The 21476-nt window shown below is 46.7% G+C and overlaps 2 protein-coding genes across 3 annotated transcripts in view; both read left to right on the forward strand.

Moving 5' to 3' along the window:
* The first annotated feature begins 2 nt into the window (after positions 1-2).
* Positions 3-14179, forward strand: L2HGDH (L-2-hydroxyglutarate dehydrogenase). Of its 2 annotated transcripts, XR_012056579.1 has the most exons (11): positions 3-332; positions 2095-2210; positions 3705-3856; positions 5803-5934; positions 6532-6694; positions 7237-7271; positions 8260-8427; positions 9793-9950; positions 10855-10986; positions 12245-12505; positions 12647-14179. XR_012056579.1 is itself a non-coding variant. In XM_030275299.4 (10 exons), exons 1-10 carry the CDS (start codon positions 256-258, stop codon positions 12438-12440), a joined length of 1329 nt encoding a protein of 442 aa, XP_030131159.4. In that variant the 5' UTR covers positions 3-255; the 3' UTR covers positions 12441-14179. The 2 variants fall into 2 exon arrangements, 1 of the variants encoding a protein (XP_030131159.4); XM_030275299.4 differs by having other exon boundaries at positions 12245-14179.
* A 3141-nt stretch (positions 14180-17320) lies between these two features.
* SOS2 (SOS Ras/Rho guanine nucleotide exchange factor 2) overlaps positions 17321-21476 on the forward strand; it is a 46054-nt gene continuing 41898 nt past the window's right edge. The window contains exon 1 of the mRNA XM_030275300.4: positions 17321-17631. Coding sequence (XP_030131160.1) covers positions 17545-17631 — 87 coding nt within the window. The 5' untranslated portion in view covers positions 17321-17544. The remainder of the gene's footprint in view (positions 17632-21476) is intronic.

Genomic DNA, 21476 nt, shown 5'->3' on the forward strand with positions numbered 1-21476 from the left:
CACCTTGTGGCAGCGGGAGAGGGGGAAAGGCGGACGTTGTTAGCAGCAGCAGGGGGAGGCCGTGCCGCCCTCAGGGCCTGACCGGGGCTGTGAGCACGGGGTTGCAGGGGGGGCGCTTGCCCAGCGGAGCGGAGCAGGAGGGGCAGGAGGAGGAGGAGAGGAGGAGAGGAGGACAAGAGGAGGAGGAGGAGGAAGAGGAGAGGAGAAAAGAGGAGGTAACGCGGCCGCGGCCCCGGCGCTCCCTCCGCCCCCAAGATGGCGGCGGCGCTGAGGGGCCGCGCGCGCCCGGGCGGGGCCGCGGCGCTGTGGCGGCTGCAGAGGCGGCGGCTCAGGTGAGGCCGCCTCACACCGCACCTTCCTCTAGAACCCTGCCTCTGCCCTGTCCTAGCCACCTGAGCCTTGTCCCTGTCCCCTGTGCTTTCCCCTCTCTCCCTCCCCTGTCTTCTTACCTCTGCTCATCCACTTCCCCTGTCCCTTTCTGTATCACTTCCCCCTATCCTTTCCTCTCACCCCTTCCCTTCACTTCTTACCTCTGCTTATCCATTTCCCCTATCCTTTCCCCTCACCTCCTCCCCTCTCTTCTTACCTCTGCTCATCCATTTCTCCTGTCCCTTTCTGTATCATTTCCCCCTATCCTTTCCTCTCACTCCCTCCCCTCTCTTCTTACCTCTGCTCATCCATTTCCCCTGTCCCTTTCTGTATCACTTTCCCTATCCTTTCCTCTCACCCCTTCACTTCTTACCTCTGCTCATCCATTTCCCCTGTCCTTTCCCCTCTCCCCTTCCCCTCACCCCTTACCTCTGCTCATCCATTTCCCCTGTCCTTTCCCCTCACCCCTTACCTCTGCTCATCTATTTCCTCTATCCTTTCCCCTCTCCCCTTCCCCTCTCTTCTTACCTCTGCTCATCCATTTCCCCTGTCCCTTTCTGTATAATTTTCCCCTATCCTTTCCTCTCACCCCTTCCCTTCACTTGTTACCTCTGCTCATCCATTTCCCCTGTCCCTTTCTGTATAATTTTCCCCTATCCTTTCCCCTCTCCCCTTCCCCTCACCCCTTACCTCTGCTCATCCACTTCCCCCATCCCCTTTCTGTACCATTTCCCCCTATCCTTTCCCCCTTTCCCTATCCCTATCCCTCTCACCTGTGTCCTCTATGTTTGCTCTATCACCTTTCCCTCTCCCCTTTTCCTCTCCTTTATCCCCTATATTCTCTACAGCCACTTCCCCTGTGTGAAAAAATGAATGTTTTATGATTGGCTTTTCGCAAATGTTACGATGAATATTATATGTGTAATGTTTGAAAGTTATGCTGTATTAATTCTCTTAAGTAATGTGTTAAATATATTTTTAGGTTATAACACAATATTAAAATAGAAACTATGCTATGTAAGATACTTTTTAACTAGCTTAAGAAAGAGATGAGATAATCAAGAAATTCTTCGCACAGAGATAACAGCAACAGGGCACATAAAGAGTTGCAGCCTCCTTATTGGAAAAGACATTCTTCCACCTTCTCTCTGTCTTTATGGAACCACCAGGATTAAGGGGAAGAAGCTGACAAAAACAAAAAAAACTCTTAATTTGCAAGAATTTTATGCACCATGTATGAGATATATGAATATGCAACAGGCTATTGCTTTTAAGGGTTATTCCTTTGTTCACAAGGTATGCTTTTCATGACTTAGTGTCTGAGAGCATTCAGATGGATGTCCGTAATTTTTTGCTTTTTATTGTCTTGTAATTGCCATAACTCTAAATTTTTATTACTCTAATTGTAGTACTATTTTTATAACCATTTTATTATTATTAAACTTTTAAAAATTCTAAAAAACAGTGATGGGCGTTTTTCACACCCTTTATATCCTTTATCTGCCATCCCTATCCTTTTCCGCTTTACATTATTAATCACCCCTATCCGCTTTCCTCTATCCCATTTTCCTCTCCCTTATATCCCCTTTCTTCCTTAGATCTCCTTCCTTTATGTACCCCCTCCCTATCCCATCCTCTTTCCCTGTCTCCCCTGTTCCCTACACCCCGTGTCCGTGTCCCTTCCCCACCCGGGCCGTGCTGACGGCCGTGGCCGTGTCCCCGCAGCTCGTTCGACGTGGCCGTGGTGGGCGCGGGGATCGTGGGGCTGGCGGCGGCCCGGGAGCTCATCCAGCGCCATCCCTCGCTGGCCTTCGCCGTGCTGGAGAAGGAGCAGGAGCCGGGTACGGAGCGGGGACAGGGACCCACGGGAGGCTGTGCCCGCTGCCAGCGCCTCAGCATCCCGTGGGTGTCTACATGGAGGGAGCAGCTTGTGGGCAGTGGTGGTGGGAGAGCAGCTGCCCTTGTTGTTGGAGTGGGTGATGGATTTCCCATCCTGGAAGTGTTCCAGGCTAGGTTGGACATGGCTTGGAGCAGCCTGGGATAGTGGGAGGTGTCCCTGCCCGTGGTAGGGGGTGTAATGAGGTGATCTCTAAAGTTCCTTCCATGCCAAACCATGCTGGTATTCTGTGATGGCTCTCACAGAATTCACAGATTGGAAGAGACTTTCAAGACCATCGAGTCCAACTCAACCCTGGCACCCAGTGCCACATCCAGGCTTTGTTAAACACACCCAGGGATGGGGACTCCACCACCTCCTGGGCAGAACATTCCAGAGCTTTATCACTCTTTCCATTAAAATATGTTTCCTGATATCCAACCTGTATTTTCCTTGGTGCAGCTTGAGACTGCATGTCAGTGCCAAGACTCTCCCCTAACAGGGGATTTCTTCCACCCTTTTCCCAAGGATGTGTCCTTCAGCAGAGTTGTCATGGTCTGTGCTTTGCTGCTGGGAGTGCAGGTTGGGAATTTGAAGTTCAGAGATCCTGAGTGCTGCTGCTGCACTGTCAGGAGAGAGGACAAGGAGGGTGAATAACCAGGATAAGGAATAGTGCAGCTTGTGGGAGGGCACAGGCAGGTCCTGCATGGAGCTGGCAGAATCCCAAGGGATAGACATCAGTGATGAACTCCAAACAGGACCTGTGAGCTCAAAATCTTGTCTTAAATAGCTCCATCAGCCTGGCTATAAACAGATATTGAGATGTTCCATGAATGATGCAAAATTACTTTTTATCCCCAAGACATACACCAAGTCCTTAACAGCTGTGTGAGTGCAAGCAGGAATGGCCTTTGGGCATCCATACCTTAAGCCTGACCAAATTACTTCACTAAAAATGTTTGTGGAATTTTTCACCTCTATTTTATCTATTTGCAAAGAGAAAATAGCAACCTAACACAGTTCACAAATACTCAAAAATCCTCCCAGGCCTGCTAGCATGTCCAAAGGAATTGTGGATTGCACAGATACTATGTTAGATTAGGCCTTAAGGGATGCATTGCATTGTAAAAATTGCATTTTTTCAAATTAATTTTAGCCTGTAAAACTTTTTGATTGATTGGCTTGTTCTTGAAGGAAAAATTTGTGGTTTTAGGAGTTTTTCCCCTGTTGGTCCAACACAATGCAGGCTGTGATGGATTATTATTAACCAGGGCTGGCTGTGTCAGTGTTTCTCTCACCTTTTGAGGCCAGGGGAGGAATTAATTGTGCAGTTCTCTCACTTGATCATCTCTTATAATGCTGATTTAAGGCAGGACCTCAATCAACTCATTTTTCTGACAGCAGAAGTGATGAAGTGGGAACAAATGAGCTCTAACAATGTGTTTTTCTGTCTCTCTAGCCCATCACCAGAGTGGACACAACAGCGGTGTGATCCACAGTGGGATTTACTACACCCCTGGCTCCCTGAAGGCCAAGCTCTGCGTGCAGGGGGCAGCCCTGTGCTACAAATACTGTGACCAGAAGGGGATTCCCTACAAACGGTGTGGGAAGGTACAGGAATTCCTGTGATTCCCTGCTTTACCCTTGGAAACTGAAGCTGTCTGGTGTGTGGCACAACATACGGCACAGGCCTGGTCGTGGGTTTTCTCTACACTCTCCAAAATGCACATCATTTTATGCATAAATGTATATAATGTATACATAATTTTATACATAAATGTATATAATGTATACATAATTTTACACATAAATGTATATAATGTACATAATCCCCTCCTGCCCCAAAACCATCCCTTCCTGCTGATGAGTCTCAGTTTGAGGGAAGGTTTTTCATGACTCTCCCCACCCTGTCTTCAGGCTCACAGCCATTTCTAATTCAGTGTGTCTTTGGTGAGAACCAGGACTGGGCAGAGCATTCCAGGTGTGATCAGGCTCAGTGAAACAGAGTTCTGTATCCATTTCCCAGTTCTGTAGCCCATTTCCCAGCTCAATTCAGGTTTTCCAGCTCTCACTGGGCATTGAGCTGCTGTTTCCACAGGACTCCCTACCCTGACCCCAAGGTTTTGGTCCTGAGGGATAAATTTGAATTCCATGGTTTTTCTTGGAGTTGTGTCTGCTCCCTCTGCTGCCACGCTGGGCACAGGGTGGCACTGTGGATCTGTGCACAGCACACCTGAGGGGACAGCCTGCTCAAAGCTCCTGTCCTGGAGGGGTCAGCTGGAGCCTGGGCGAGCTGAATTTGTGTATTTTGTACCAAAACAGAATTTTGCTCCAACTGCAGCTGGAGCAGGGCAGTGCCTGTCCCCTGTGCTGGCACTGCTGGGCCACCTGCAGTGCTGGGGGCAGCTCTGGGCTCCTCACAGCAAAGCCACAGGAGGGGCTGGAGCGTGTCCAGGGCAGGGAACGGAGCTGGGAAGGGTCTCGAGCACCAGGAGAGGCTGAGGGAGCTGGGAAGGGGCTGGAGAGTTCCTGAGGGAGCTGGGAAGGGGCTGGAGAATCCCTGAGGGAGCTGGGAAGGGGCTGAGCCTGGAGCAAAGGAGGCTCAGGGGGACCTTGTGGCTCTGCACAGCTCCTGCCAGGAGGGGACAGCCGGGGGGTCGGGCTCTGCTCCCATGGGACAGGGACAGGAGCAGAGGGAACAGCCTCAAGTTGCACCATGAAGCTTTAGGTTTGATACTGGGGAAATTCCTTCATGGAAAGGTTTGTCCAGCCCTGGCACAGCTGCTCAGGGCAGTGCTGGAGTCCCCATCCCTGGAGGGATTGAAAGTCTCTGTGGATGTGGCACTTGGGGACATGGAGCAGTGGTGGCATTGGCAGTGCTGAGGGAGCAGTTGGACTCTTAGAGAGCTTTTCCAACCTCAACAATTCCACGATTCCATGACACTCCCCTGGCAGTGTTCATTCCAGGGAAGAGAATGGTGAAACTTCAGCTTTTCCTAAAGCAGCCCCAGGCTTGGAGAGCTTCACACCTGTGAGGTGCCAGAGCTGGGCTGGTCTGGAAGGATCGTGGTCTATGCAAACCTGGCACAGGTAATTCACAGCCTGGATTTATCTCCTGTGATAGCTGTGAACAGACTCCTTGGTTAAATGAAACTGGTACAATTCCACTCAGACCATGTCAGAACATGTCCTCACTCTCTTATTGAGGCTTTTGGAGGTTTGTACATCTTGGGTTGAGTTCAGTTTTACTTCTGAAAGCATCCCAGTGGTTCTTCAAATTCAAATTCTCTTCTCTCACATGCAGACTTGTAGTCTCAGGCTGCTTCTGGCAAATATTGTCAACTGATAGTAACCCAAACTACAGTTTAGCGTTTATTTTTTGATTCTCTGTGATATATTAGTGCTTCCTCAGCAACAGAATTCTGTGCAATTAATGGCACCAACCATTCTTCACCCGCTGGATTTATTGTTCACTCATTCACTACTGCTCGTGCTTGATGCCAAACCTGCCCTGGCTCTGTTTTGCTCACTGCTGTGCCTTTTTTCCTTCCCCAAAGCTGATTGTGGCTGTGGAGCAGGATGAAATTCCAAGGCTCAAAGCTCTGTATGAGAGGGGGCTGCAGAACAATGTCCCAGGGCTGAAACTCATTGGAGCCAAGGAAATCCAGGAGAAGGAGCCCTTCTGCAGGGTAAGGGGTTGCCATACTTCCAATTAGCTAATTGTAAGAGCTTCTAATTCTAATTGTCAGAGCTGTTTCTCAGCTGAAAACATCTTTTAGTTTAACACAAATACTTTTCTGGCCTTGAGGTTCAAGCTCAGAAGAGCCTGAAAATTCCTTCCCAACCATAAAAGTAGATTTGGATCGAGCCCATTTCAGTGCAGTTGGTGTGGTTGTTATGTAGCACTTCTCAGCCAGTTTGTTCTCACAGCAGGAGGAGTTTGTGGAGCACAGATTTGTTATTGATTATTCTGTCTTTGTTTGAAAAGAAAGGCTGGATGTGAATTCCCTGTGCTGTTTCATCTGGCAGCTTGCTCTGGTGTAGCTGTGTCACTTAGGAGTGACAGTTGTAGGTACAGACAGAAATTTTCTAGAAAAGAGTATTTTTCCATCTTTTTTCTTTTCCCTGTAAACATTTTGGATCTGTACCCTAAAACCCCCTTTGAGTGTTCCAGATGCAGCTGAGCACGTGGGGAGACAGCAGCTCTCCCTTCTTGTGGCAGTGCAGATGTTGCAGATGAAATATTCCAACTTCACTCATCCTCTGTGTCTCTGAAACCCTTCCAGGGACTGATGGCCCTTGATTCTCCCTACACTGGCATTGTGGATTACAAACAAGTGGCCCAGTCCTATGCCAGAGACTTCCAGGAAGCAGGTGGGACCATCTTGACTGATTTTGAAGTCACAAACATGGAGATGGCCAAAGAAAGTTCTGCAGAAAATGAAGATGGTAAGGCTGGATTTTTTTGCCCTCTATTTACTACAAAGATTTTGTTAAAAACACAATTGTTTTAACTGAAATGGCATTTCTGAATTTTTTCTCTCCTAGGGATGAGAAAAAAGGCAAAATTCTCTTATTGAGAGTATTCAGCAAACTCACTTGGGGTTTTTTTGCAGGCAGGTCACCCTTCAGCTGAAACATTTAAAACTGATGGAAGAGAGAGTAAAATGGAGAAATAAAGTTGTTCTCTCCTCTTAAAATCAGATTTATCCGAATCTTGCATGTTTATTCTTGTTATAGTGATTTTCCTTATCTTGAAGGCAGGTTGGATCTGTGCTGGCACACAGAGAGAAGAATAAAAACCATATTAATTAATAAATACAGCCATGTACAACAACATTAATTATGACAACAGTAGTTCTTCCATAGCTTAGAAAATATTCCAGTGGAAAATTCCTTCCTGGTGACAAGCTGCTTCTTCTGTCAGTTCTCTGTTACTTGTTTTAGTAACTTGTTTTAGTAACTCCTTCTCTTGTCTAATTCCATTTCAGGGCTGAAATACCCAGTCATTGTTAGGAACAAAAAGGTAAGAGTGAAAAAGAAGTTTTCATTCCTTCCAGGAAACTGCTTCTCCTATTCTTCAGATTTTTTTTCCTTGTGAATTAATAATTTCCAAAAAACAAAAATAGTTAAAAAGCTGTTGTTCAGCAACATGACCAGTTTGATGAAACAACTGCAATCAGTTCTCAACAATGAGGATGTTCAAATTATTTGATAATAATAATAATGATTATGTAAAATATTAAACTACAGCTTTTTGCTGCCTAACATTTACATCCCTTACCTGATTTATTTGCCCAATCTGATGCTTGTGCTCCCAAGAGCTCCTTTATGACTTGTTCATTTGGTGACAAACACCAATTTTCATGTTTACTTTTGGGCTCTGGCATCCATAAAATGATAAGGAGGCTTTTAGCATCATTTTCTTATCATTTTATCATCAGAACTGCTTCAGTGAAACAGGTGCATGACAGCTGCTGTTCCTGAAGTCAGGAACTGTGATTCACCTTCAGGAGGGAATATCAGGAACAAAAACAACTTCACAACCCCTCTGGTCATTTTTAAATTTAGTTCTGCTTTTTTTCTCCTATTTTTTTTGCTCTTTCATTAAAAAGTAGCTTCCAAAATCTGTTAAGATTTTTTCCACCAAATACTGCTATTTTTTTCATGCAAACATTTTTCAGTTTGGGAAAAAAAAAATCGTATTTAAAAGCAGATACTGTGAGCTAAATAAATAGATAGTAGTTTTTAATTTTTATTTATTAATTTATTTAAATGGTAAAGGTGTTTAATATTTGCAGGTCTCCATACCTGTGTGCTGTCAATTTATGTAGCTGCTCTCACGCTGTGAGATCAAATCAGTGAACATCCTTATTTAACTTACCTAAATAAGTTAACTTTTTTTCAATAAGTTAAATAAATTTTATTTATTTAAACAAATGCCTGTGGGGTTTTCCTGGGTGTTTTTTTAAGGAGATAAATAGAATTGTAATGTGTTTTTTTGTTTCCCACAGGGTGAGGAGATCTCCTGTGGGCACATTTTGACCTGTGCAGGGCTTCACTCCGACCGCCTGTCCCAGATCAGCGGCTGCAGCCCCGAGCCCAGGATTGTCCCATTCCGAGGGGATTATTTGGTGCTAAAGCCAGAAAAGTCTTACTTGGTGAAAGGAAATATTTATCCAGTATGTACCCCCTGGTTTGTCTGTCGCAGGGTGCCCTAAGAGCTGCTAAAAAAGCAGAAAAAGGAAAAAATTCTGTGGTTGTTTCTGTCAGACAGCGATACACACATGTGGATGGAGATTCAGATGGTTTTGGACAGCTCAGCTTGGATTTTGTTAATTTTTTTGTTAATTTAGGAAAACATGGAAGTGCCATGTGGGAAGTTATTGCTAGTTTTGTTTATGATTTTAGTTTTGGGTTTTTGTTTTTTTTTTTTCACTTAATAGAGAAAAGATGGAATGGCCACACATTGCCACATATCCAGAAAACTCTAAATTATTTCTGTATGTCCTAAAATAAATCTGTAGGCAGGATTCAGAAGTCAGGGAGAGATGACAGCCAATTATTATTTATTATTGTAAATAATTGTAACAATCCTGTTTAATCTCTTTATTGATAATCTGGACAGAGGGGTTGACTGTACCCTCAGGAAATTCACAGATGACACGGGAGGTCTTTTCCAGCCTCAGTGGTTCTGGGATTCTGTGATGAATGATTGATGAAGGGTTCAATCTTTTGTCCTAATACCCAACACTCAGATTTAGGTATTTTCCTCTCAAGCCTATTTTTGAATTAGCTGATTTTGGCATTAAAAATAGATGTGGGAGAAAGGGGAACAACCTTTCTACCACCTAATATAGACAAATAATGGGAGGGGAAGCAGCAATCCCAGACAGAAAATGTAGTTACAGAGCAAGTGGAGAGAATTCCTAGGGCATCATTTTAGCTAATTCTGTACATTTAAACACTGATTTTCTGAATATGAGATTGGCTTTAAGTGCTAAATAATGGATCTTTAGGAAAATTGGAATGCTGGGCATTGCTATTTATCTGATCTCACCTAGGAATGATTCAGGATCCTGTCTTGGGATGGGAGGGAGGAAGTGGAACAAAAAAAAGAACATGCAGATTTATTATTATTAGCATTATTGTCATTATTATTAGCATTAACCAGACCTGCTAAGTTAGGCTGGTTTGTACACACAGTAAGGGTTTCCTAATATTTTGTATTCTATTTTATTGCAGTATAATTGCTGCTGGTGAATAAAATCAGGGTGTTGTTGGCTTATATCCTAAGAAATCATGTGGACTTTTTTTTCCCCTGTAATTTGTTTTCCTTTTCCCTAAAATTCAGCTTTATCTGGCCCTGCTCTGTTCTCCAGTGTTTTAATTAATGACATGCTACAACTGCACAATTAACAAGCAGCAAAAGCAGCTCAGAGCCAATCCTGAGGTTCTGTGACTCAGAGTTTTGTTGCTGTGGTGGGAAATGAAATGGCAAATTTGCTGTTTGTAAGAGCTCTGCTCACTCCTGTGTCCCATTGCAGGTTCCCAACCCTCGTTTCCCATTCCTGGGATTCCATTTCACTCCCAGGATGGATGGCAGCATTTGGCTTGGCCCTAATGCAGTGCTGGCCTTTAAGAGAGAGGGCTACAAACTCTTGGACTTCAGCCCTGGAGACTTCTTGGATGCTGTGACCTACAGGTGATGCCTCATGTTTGTGTCTGCTGGCTGCTCTTGTTGAAATGTGAGCCATGGAAGTCACTTTCTGCCCAAAATCCTGCTTTTCCCACATTTTTGGTGTGTTTAAAGACACTTGTGCTGATAAGGGTTGACTTCCCCAAAGCATTTGACTTTGTGTGGTCTCATATTTGAGTTTTCCACCAGGACATGTCTCAGCCAGTCTGGGAATGTGGCTGCTCACTGGAAGGTGCTGGTGGAGCTTTTCCAGGGTTGGTTTGCACTGTGATAACTTAATCAACTTAGACAGCATCATTAAATACCTGCAGAAGGTGCTGGGAGCAGAGAAAGGCTGGGAGAGAGAGTTGGGAATGTTCCCCTGGAGAGGAGAAGCTCCAGGGAGAGCTCAGAGCCCCTTGCAGGGCCTGAAGGGGCTCCAGGAGAGCTGGAGAGGGACTGGGGACAAGGGATGGAGGGACAGGACACAGGGAATGGCTCCCACTGCCAGAGGGCAGGGATGGGTGGGAGATTGGGAAGGAATTGTGCCCTGTGAAGGTTGAAGGTTGCCCAGAGCAGCTGTGGCTGCCCCTGGATCCCTGTCAGTGTCCAAGGCCAGGTTGGACAGGGCTTGGAGCACCTGGGACAGTAGAAGGGGTCCCTGCCCATGCCCCATCCCCCATCCAAGCTCCATCAAGTCCTGGAACACTTCCAGGACTGGAATTCAGGATCAATTCAATGCCACAGCTCTGTGAGCAAGGTGTGTTGAAGCAGAGAAGGACAAACATGTATTTCTCAAATAAAAAGCACGATGTGATTCCTGATTTTGGGACGGGAACTTGTGCCCTGCACTTGCTGCCTTGTCCAGCAGCTGCACCTGGTGCATTTTGAGGCAGGTTTTCCCTCAGTGCAGTTGTTTCTCCCCTGGCAGTGGGCTGTGGAAGCTGGTGCTGAGGAACGTGTCCTACGGCCTGGGGGAGCTGTACAGAGCCTTCTCCCTCAGTGCCCAGGTGAGGCAGCTGCAGAAGTTCATCCCTGAGGTCACCACCAATGATGTTCTCAGGTAAAAGAAGCTTCTTCTCTTTGGAAAATCTTGTATTTGAACAGCAGAAATCTTGGCAGGGGTTTGGTCCCTTCCTCCACCAAAATACGAAACAGAAGCTTGGAGCTGCCTCCAGCTTGGAGGTCCCATCACAGGAAGGACCTGGAGCTCCTCAGTCCAGAGGAGGCACCAGGATGATCAGGGGGATGGAGCAGCTCTGCTGGGAGCAAAGGCTGAGAATTTTGGGATTGTTCAGCCTGGAGAAGAGGAGCTTTGGGGTGACCTCACTGTGGCCTTGCAGTACTTGAGTAGAACCTGCAGGAAGATGGAGAGGGATTATTTACAGGGCCTGGGAGTGGTAGGATGAGGGGGAATGGCCTCAACCTGACAGAGGGCACATTTAGATGGGATACTGGGGGGAATTCCTGGCTGTGAGGGTGGGGGGCCCTGGCACAGGGTGCCCAGAGCAGCCCCTGGATCCCTGGAGGTGGCCAGGGCCAGGTTGGACAGGGCTTGGAGTCATCTGGGACAGTGGGAGGTGTCTCTGCCATGGCAGGATGGGCTTTAAGCTCACAGCTTGGCCACCTCGATGATCCCATGACTGTCAGATGCCCCCACTCTACCTCCTGAGTGTTAAAACTCCCCACAAATATGCTTTGTCTCCACTCTCTGCCCTCCTCCCTGTCTCTCTGGACACCTCATGGGAAGTCATTTCCTGACTCGGGACCTGTGGCAGCACATTTCTCTCCCTCTCAGGATTTTCACAGAGGTGCACAGAGAGAAATGAAAGAGAAAACAATTTCTATTTCTGCTCCTTGTTTTCCCATGTGGAATGTGTTTGGAGAATTGTTTACCTGAGGTGATTGCTTGGTTGGATTCTGGTGAGGATTGTTTGAGCCTGGTGGCCAATCCAACCCAATGCAATCCAATCCAACCCAATCCAACCCAATCCAACCCAACCCAACCCAACCCAACCCAACCCAACCCAATCCAATGTAATCCAACCCAATCCATTCCAATCCAATCCAACCCACCTTGGGCTGGACTCGAGAGAGGGTCACAAGTTGAGTTAGTTAGAGATATAGTTAGAACAAGTAGGTTTGTAGTTTTAGTATCTTCCTTTATATAGTATATTAATGTATTTTAGCATAGTTATAAAAAAGAAATCACTCAACCTTATGAATGGAGTCAGACATCAGCATTCTTCCCATTGGGTTCTCCTGCATTTACGATCGGGACCTCATTTTCCTTCTGCTCCTCCTGGCTTCTACTTTCTCAGGGGTCCCTCTGGTGTGAGAGCCCAGGCCCTGGACAGCGAGGGCAACCTGGTGGATGATTTTGTGTTCGACGGGGGCTCGGGGGCCGTGGGCAGCCAGGTGCTGCACGTCAGGAACGCTCCGTCCCCCGCCGCCACCTCCTCCCTGGCCATCGCCGCCGCCATCGCCGACGAGGCCCAGCGGCGCTTCCAGCTCTGAATCCCGGAATTCCAGCAGGAATCCTGCCCCTCTGCCGCCTGGGATACATCCTCAGGGACACCCAGGTAGTGCCCAGGCAGCCGTGGTTCTGTGCCCACAGCCATGGCAGGTGTGCAGCACAGGCAGAGGAGGGACGCTGGGTGTCCCTCTGGTGGGATTTTCCATGGATTTGCCGTGCCTGTGCTCACAGCCTTGCCCCCTCACAGGGCTCTGAAAAGGCAAGGGCGTGGGGTGGCTCTGTGTGTGCTCTGGTTCCATTGGAATTGGAGTCTGCAGCCCTCTGGATACCATGGAATAATGGAATAGAAGGATAAGCCCTGCTGATGTGGAATTAAAGGCTTTATCAGAGGCTGAGAACAATATTCAGAGTCTTCGACATGAATGTAGAGTATTTCACAGAAAAATAAGCTTAAAGAGGATTACCAAACCCAAGTCAATTTAGATCTGTAATTCAGGTACTCTTTCTGATCTCTGTCTGTACTTTTTATAAAGCAGAAATCAAAATATGGATATAAACAATCACTTTTCATTTAATTTACAGCTGGGATATCAGCACTGATCAGGAACTTCATCAGTGGGTTTGGGTTTCTTCCTTTGAATGCTGATGATGCAAAAGGAGCTGATCTTTGTCCAGCCAGTTGAGCAATCCAGGGAAAATGGTCTTTGGAACAGGAAATGTGAAGGGTGGGAAGCTCCAGAAACCTGCCTTGAGTCATGTTTGATGTTGCTTCCCTTGGAGCCCGAGCAGGGATGAGTCAGGAAGATTTCCCATTTTCCCTGAGCACAAGGGGAGCTCAGACAGTGCTGGTGTCCGCTCTGAACTCCACTGATACCTAATTTTTATCAGGGATACACCTGGAGGAGTCTGTGAGGAGGGAGAGGTGAAGTGAACTCAGTGCTGAGCTGAGGCTCTGGGAGTGTCCTGCAGAATTGCTGTAAAGCAGAATTTTGTGGCCTCAGGGACAAAGTATCGAGGATTTTACAGCAGCTGCTGGGTAACACAGATAATTGTGGGGAGTTTGTACCAGAAAATTGGACATTAATTTTTCCTTAAAAAGTTATTTTCTGAGCTCCTCTGATGGGAGTGGGTTAGCACAGGAGGGCAGCTGTGAGGCTGTACAGATTGGAGACACTTTTTTGAGGGGAAAAATGGCTTAATCTGCCTTTTTAAAGTTGTTGATGTTGTTGTTATTCCTTTTTTCCCCTGATAACATCTACTTTACCAGCAACTTGACTGCTGGAAATTCAAATACCAAAGTTTTGGTCACTTCAGGCAGAGATTCAGCTGTTCCAAGCCTTCCAATGCCACAGGGCTCTGTAAATCTTCCCACAGAGGAACAATCCTATCTTCCCTCCCTGCCAGAAGTGTTGCCTATCAACAGTAAATCCTACAAAAGGATTGCAAAAGCCACTTCCTCCCACATGGGGTGTGGCCCTGACATGTATTAACAGAATAAAGAACATGAAAATGCAAAGCAGACAGAGACCAGGGGGAGTCCTGAGTCAGCATTTCCCTCTGCACTGCTTTTTCCTCTCAGGTGATGATTGTTTGGGGGTAAAAATTTGTTTGGGTTTTTATTTGAAACTTAAATTATGAACCTTGATGCAGCAGTCTGTGAAAAGAGGACTTTTCAGAGATAAAAGTTTTACACTTTTGTTATAAATATGATGTCAGGGTTTCAGGCGTGAATCTTGTTGCTGACAAAGTGTGAAAATGTATTAAATTATCTTCCAAATGAGCCTCACTTTGATGATTTCATAAATGTGCCTTTTGTGATTAAAATAGTGTGGTAGGGTTTTTTTAAATGCTGTAAAGTCTGTGTATTTCTCCTGACTCAGAGAAAAGCTTCACTGGAATTTGTTAATTCTCAGCTGAGTTAGGCAGGATATCTTTCTGTGTAACAGGAATCACTGCAGGAGGGGGACACATGACCAAACTTGTCTTCTTAAATTATCTTATCTGTGCTTCTCACACCTCCCAGGACTGCTCCTGAGGCTGATCTGGGCCTGTTGTGACAGGTGGGATGAGAATTCCTGAAACTCTGAATGAATATTTGGACAAACACCATTTGTTCTCCAGCAGTGTTACAGAATCATAGAACCCCAGAGTGGTTTGGGTTGGAAAGGACTTAATTCCCATCCCATTCCACCCCTCCCAGGGTGCTCCAAGCTCTGTCCAGCCTGGCCTTGGACACTCACAGGGAATTTCTTCCCAATATCCCATCCAAACAGTGCCCAGCAAGGTCAATCCTAAACTCTGGAGGGAGGAACTGTGCCTCTGTGGGTTGTGCCACCATTATCCCATTATTGCTTTTCCTTTGTGTTCACAGTTTGGGTTTGAGGAACAAGTGTTAAAATAGAAATAAACAAAAATAACATAAATACAGAAATAGATATTTTAGACATATAGCTAGAATAGATATAAATACAGAAAGAAATACTTTGTTGGGAACCTCCCAGGCTGCTCTGGTGGGGCAGGAGGGTTGAGCCATGGAGCAGAAGGAGCAGTTTCTGCCTCTGGAAGCATCAGGCTCCTCCAGGAAATCTGTTACCAAGAAGGATCACCATTTTACTGGCAGGAAAGCACATTTTTTTTCCCCCATTTTGGTTTAATTTATCCATTCCCTCTGTGGGCAAGTCTTAAAAATGGGGAGTGAAGGGAATATAAGGTGTGAGATTTTAATATTATGCTGGCAGGAGGGAAATGAGGGAAAATTTATCTGGATTTGGGTGATCAGTGGGTGAAGGGAATGGTGTTCTCTGGAGCAGGGAGGGAAACTCCTTCCAGGTATGGAGAGAAACTGCTGGCAGGTAGGAAAACATCCTCCAAAGAGGGAGGAAAACTGCCTGGAGGTTGGGATGGGAACATCCCCCAGCTGGGGAGGAAAACAGGCTCCAGGCTGGGAGAAAAATTACCTCGAGGTAATACAGGTAGGGAAACAGGCTCCAAGTAGGGAGAGAAATTCCTTCCAGGTAAGAAAACAGTCTCTAAACAGGGAAGGAAATGCCTCCAAACGGGGAGCAGAAGAGAATTCAGATAAGGATGGGAGGCAAAGGCCTCCAGGCAAGGAGAGCCACATCCTCCAGGTGGGGAGGGAAAATGCCTCCAGGTAGGAAGAGGAACATCATCCAGGCAGGGCAAAACACAGCCTGCAGGCAGGGAAATAGCATCCAGGGAGGGAGAGGAACATCCCTAGGCAGGGAGAGAAACTGCCTCCAGGAAAGGAGGGAAAGAACCTTCAGGAAAACTGCTTCCAGGCAGGGAAATACCATCTGGGAGGGAAATACCCTCTAGGCAAGGAAATATCATTTGGGCAGGGAAATATCCTCCAGGTAGGGAATTATCATTTGGGCAGGGAAATATCCTCTAGGTAAGGAAATATTCCCTAGTTAAGGAAATCTCCTCTGGGCAGGGAAATCTCTCCTTGGAAAGGAAATATCCCCCAGGTAGGGAAACATCCCCCAGGTAAGGAAATATCCCCCAGGTAGGGAAAAATCCTCTAGGTAAGGAAATAAACATCCCCTAGGTAAGGAATTATCCCCTCAGTAAAGAAACATCTTCCCTAGTTTAGGAAATCTCCCCTGGGTAGGGAAACATCCCCTAGGTAAGGAATTATCTCCTAGTTAAGGAAATCTCCCCTAGTTAAGGAAACATCCCCTAGTTTAGGAAACAAAACATCCCCTGGTTTAGGAAACATCCCTAAGTTTAGGAAACATCCCCTATTTCGGAGCTCTCCCCTAGTTAAGGAAACATCCCCTGGTTTAGGAACTCTCTCCTAGTTTAGGAAACCTCCCCTGGTTAAGGAAACATCCCCTGGTTAAGGAAACCTCTCCTGATCTAGGGAATCACCCCTAGGTAAGGAAACATCCTCTAGTTTAGGAAATCTCCCCTACTTTAGGAATTCTCCCCTGGCTTAGGAACTCTCTCCTAGTTTGAGAAATATCCCCTGGTTTAGGAAGCCCCCCAAGTTTCGGAGCTGTGCCCTGGTTTAGGAACCTCCCAAGTTTCGGAGGTCTCCCCAGGTTTAGGAACCTGATTTATTAAAAAATATGGATATTGATCTAGTATCGATATCCAACTGTGACGGACAAAAACTCTCTAACAGTTTAAAGTTAGAAAGTGTGTGTTTATTCGACGCCGGGCAGCGTGCGGGATCGCTCCCAAATCCACACTGCACCTTCCAGGTGATTACAGAGTCTTTTTATCCATACAAGTATTGAATACACAAAATACAAATACATATTCATCATTTTAGTACATCCCATTCCACGTTTCATATGCTAATCACTCCAAAAGGTATTAAGCATGCGTAGTTTGTCCCTTGAAATGGGTCGGTGGTCCCTTTCATGGGGAGGGGTCCCAAAATGAGGAAGTCAATGAAGTCTTCCTCGTTCTGACCTTTCTACCTTTTCAATGCAAGTATGACAAATGAACTCTTGGTAGAACTCCCATTTCTTGTCTTCAATTGGTTTCAGAACAGAGGAGGCCACAATTGTCTTATGTTCCTAAAAGCTATTTATCAGTTTCTATATTCTTCATTATAAACCCAGCTAACTAAACATTGTGCTGACAAGCAATCAATTATCAGTTAACTACTAACTGCTAACTTCATCAGGGCCTACTCATTTATTATTCTTATTTTAATTAACTCTAGTAAGGCTTATTTCTAACTAAAACCTTAGCTCCTCAAAATCTCTAAATGCCTTAAAGTTTACGTTTCAAACCCCCCAAGTTTCGGAGCTCTCCTTTAATTTAGGAACCCCCCAATTTCTCCCCAATTTCGGAGCTCCCCGCCCCGCGCCCTCCCCGCGCACTCTCCGCTGCAGTTCCGGGCGCGGCCCGCAGGGGGCGCGCGGGGCGGGCGGCGCAGGCGCGCAGGGCGGCGGCCGCGGGCGGCGGCGGCAGCGGGGCCGCAGCGAGCGGGGCCCGGCCCGGCCCGTCCCGACCCCCGCCCGGCGCCTCCCCGGAGCCCGGAGCGGCCCCGCCGAGCCCCGAGCGGCCCCGCCGAGCCCCGAGCGGCCCCGCCGAGCCATGGCGGCGCGGCCGGGCGGGTGAGCGGCGACACCGCGGCGGCCCGGCCGGCCCCGATGCGGAGCGGCCGCCATGCAGCCGCCGCCGCAGCCCTACGAGTTCCTGGGCGAGGAGAACGGCCCGAAATGGCGCGGCCTCTTCGTGCCCGCCCTGCGCAAGGTCAGTCCCGGCGGCGGCACCTGCTCCGAGCCCGCCCCGCGTCCCACGGAGGGCCCCGAGCCCTGCGGCTCCCTCAGCGCGGCGGGGCCGTGAGGGAGCGGGCGGGCATTGCCGCTGCTCCGGCACCTGCGCTCGCTGATGTCCGCCCCGCTCCGCTTTAACGGGGCTCTGCCTCACAGGGCTGGTGTCCCGCACCGGTTCGGCTTGGAGAGGGTCTTACATCCCATCTCCGCTACCCGATACGGGCAGGGATCCCGTCCGCTGTCCCAGCTGCTCCCAGCCCCGATGTCCAGCCTGGCCTTGGGCACTGACAGGGATCCAGGGGCAGCCACGGCTGCTCTGGGCACCCTGATAGCGGTGCTGATGTGCAGGGGAATGGCATCCTTCATCCCTTCCTTCATCCCTTCCTTGTTCCCTTCCTTCATCCCTTCCTTCATCCCATCCTACATCCCTTCCTTCATCCCTTCCTTCATCCCTTCCTTCATCCCTTCCTTCATCCCTTCCTTCATCCCTTCCTTCACCCCTTCCTTCACCCCTTCCTTCACCCCTTCCTTCACCCCTTCCTTCATCCCATCCTATATCCCTTTCTTCACCCCTTCCTTCACCCCTTCCTTCATCCCTTCCTTCATCCCTTCCTTCATCCCTTCCTTCACCCCTTCCTTCACCCCTTCCTTCATCCCTTCCTTCACCCCTTCCTTCACCCCTTCCTTCATCCCTTTCTTCATCCCATCCTTCACCCCTTCCTTCACCCCTTCCTGCACCCCTTCCTTTATCTCTTTCTTCACCCCTTCCTTCACCCCTTCCTTCACCCCTTCCTTCATCCCTTCCTGCACCCCTTCCTGCACCCCTTCGTTTATCCCTTCCTTCACCCCTTCCTGCACCCCTTTCTTCACCCCTTCCTTCACCCCTTCCTTCACCCCTTCTTTCACCCCTTCTTTCACCCCTTCCTGCACCCCTTCCTTCATCCATTCCTTCACCCCTTTCTTCACCCCTTTCTTCATCCCTTCCTTCATCCCTTCCTTCACCCCTTCCTTCACCCCTTTTTCACCCCGTCCCCACGGCGTTTTTCCTGACAGCTTTTCCAGGCTCTTTCCCGAGCCGGATTCCTGCACCGCCACCTGTGGTGCAGGGAAAAGCCACCCTGACACATCTGCCACTGCCCAGCTGGGACTGGGAAACCACGCAGGAGGTGAATCCCTGCTTTTAGGATGTGAATCTGTGTTTTTAGGATGTGAATCCGTGTTTTTGGGATGTGTTTACCCAGCAGGGGAGCTCCAGCCCACCCCCTCTTCCACAGGACACCCCAGCAATGTAAAAAAGTGATAAACTGAGGCTGGAGGGAACAATGCCCTGCTGTGTGGCATTTGCAAAAGTTGAGGGTTATTCCATAATTCTGACCATCATTACCTGCTGATCCTCATCTCTGCTGCTGGCCAGTTTTAATATCCTGCATGTGAGCTGCATAAAAGGTTTTTGGGAATTGTAGTTGAAAAATTCATTTGTATCAAATACCTTCCATTGGTATTTGGAATAAATTTCTATTCCTTTTATTCATTTTTCTAATTTATCTGGAATCTGACCTAAAGCAGCCCTTTAACACCAACCAGCATCTGCCCAAACGTACTTTAGGTACTTTAGGCAATGGTGAGTGGTTTGTCTCTTTTTTTCCCCAAGAACAGATGTGGTGATGCTGTTGGATAATGATTCTTCGTTATTTTTTTAAATAGAATAAAAGACTTGCATTTGTTTTGGGTGCCTGTCTAAGTAGTCTTGTGGCTGGCATAGAAACCACTAATTGCCTGTCTGAAGAATCCTGGATTTTCTGCTCTTTACCCAAAAATCTTCTCCTCATAGAAGCTGCTTTCCAGTGTCTTAGAGAATATCAGGCTGTTGTTTTCCTGATTTCTCTGGGATCTGACCTGAAGCAGCCCCTTAACACCAATCAGCATCTGCCCAAACGTGAGCTACAGCTGCAAAAAGATTATTCCCTTAAAATTTAGAGGTACTTTCATCATCCTAAAATACAAATACTGCAGAAGTTGTTGGGTTTGTGCTGCTTTACCAATTCTTTCTATTTGTGCATTTGGTTTTGGTGAAAAAAGCAGCAATTTCAGCTTTCTAAAGCAGAGGAAATGGGGTTGTGATGCCAGTGAGCGCCTGTAAAAATGTGGATTTGCTTATAGCCAGGTTTTTTCTCCCTGGGAAAGTTCCTTGTGTGCAGGACCCACCCTGGAGCATGAAGCAATCGGGCTGTAATGTGCATTTCTGGTGTGAACACACAGTATCAGTGAGTCAACCCAAAACTGTATCACTGTCAGGCTGCTGGGGAAGCACTTTTAGAAGATACTCTTGAAAACAAGCCCTGGAGATCTTAAAGTGAGCAGGGGATTATCCAAAATGATTATTCCATTATTTCTAGGGGAGCTGAAGAGCAGTGGCACTGAATCCAGAGTGTGAAAACCCCACATTTTCTGTTAATTTCTCAATTCATTAAACATCATCACTGCTATTGGCAAATAGTTAAAAATCCACTTGTTGGCCAGCTGAGATGTGATTTTTCAAGCAGGTTGCTTTGTGATGAAAACTTTAAAGAAACTTTAGTATTTTTTTAGTTAAACACCCGGAATAGAGGTGGTTTTTTTTTTAACTCTTAAGCTGTTTTTAATATCCTGGGCATTATTTCCCATTCCTGAAAGCTTTTCCTTTAAATGAGCACTTCTTGAAGGAGAGAAACAGAAAGTAGAAGCAGAAAAAAAAGATAGATTTTGGTTCTCTTTGTGCATGTTAAAGCGTGAAAAAGATTTCATTCTAAAATGCTCAAAGATGTGGAGCTGGATGAGGAGCCCATGCAGTTCACTAACAATAAAGAATATTTCTTTGTTTGGATTTTAAGTCCAGAACGTGCTTTGAAGAGCTCCAGTCTTTATTATGCAATCAGCAAGTTTAAGGTAACTTCTTTTTATCAAACCATTTTTAAACTCTTACTTTACTTTAATTCTGTGCAGTGAACATTTAAAAATGGTAAAGCACATCAGTTCTTATTTCAGTACATGAAAAAAAAAGATGAGAATTTGTCTTTTGACCAATATTTTATATACATTTATACTCTTTAAGATGAGTAGAGAGTGCCAAATTTTACCTTAGAGTGGGAGGTTTTTTTTTGGAAAAACCCAAAGCTAAATGGTAAAACACCTTTAAACCAGATTTTATATATTTATATGCCCAGATTCCTTAGCATTGGCACCTGGGAATCTTGTAGGTTGGAAAATTAGAACCAGTTTCATGTATTTGCTTCTGTTCCAGCTGGGAGATGGACAAGCACGTCCTTGCTCTAAAACACTTTATTTTTGTATTTTCTTCTGCTGCTGTGCTGGAAATGTAAGCAGGGAGTGAGGGTAATTTGATATAAAATCCTTTCAAAGTAAATGAATCAGAAAAAAAACATTATTTTGATGTGATCACTGAGGTTTAGTGACTTGAGCTGCAGTTTGGAGCAGGTAAATCACCTCAAACAGATCCTGGAAAGGCTTTTAACCTGGGAGCTGGATTTGGGTTTTGGTTTTTTGTTTGTTTTTTGGTGTTTGGGTTGGTTTTGCTTTATTTGGCCTTTGCTGGGGGAGATGACAAATAGTGAAACCTTTTTCTAAAGCTGCATTTTGGGTTTGGGACCACCTTTCCTAGCACAGATCCAGTGCCACAGCTTGTTCTTGCTGAATTCCAGATGGAACTTCCCAGAGGTGAATTATTTGCAGGTTGATACTGGGATCCCAGTCCTGTGTGAATTATTAAATGGGATTCCAGTCTTGTGGGAATTGTGCAGGTTGATGTTGGAATCCCAGTCCTGT

This window comes from Taeniopygia guttata, chromosome 5 (genome assembly GCF_048771995.1).
Source record: "Taeniopygia guttata chromosome 5, bTaeGut7.mat, whole genome shotgun sequence".
Taxonomy (NCBI): Eukaryota; Metazoa; Chordata; class Aves; order Passeriformes; family Estrildidae; genus Taeniopygia; species Taeniopygia guttata.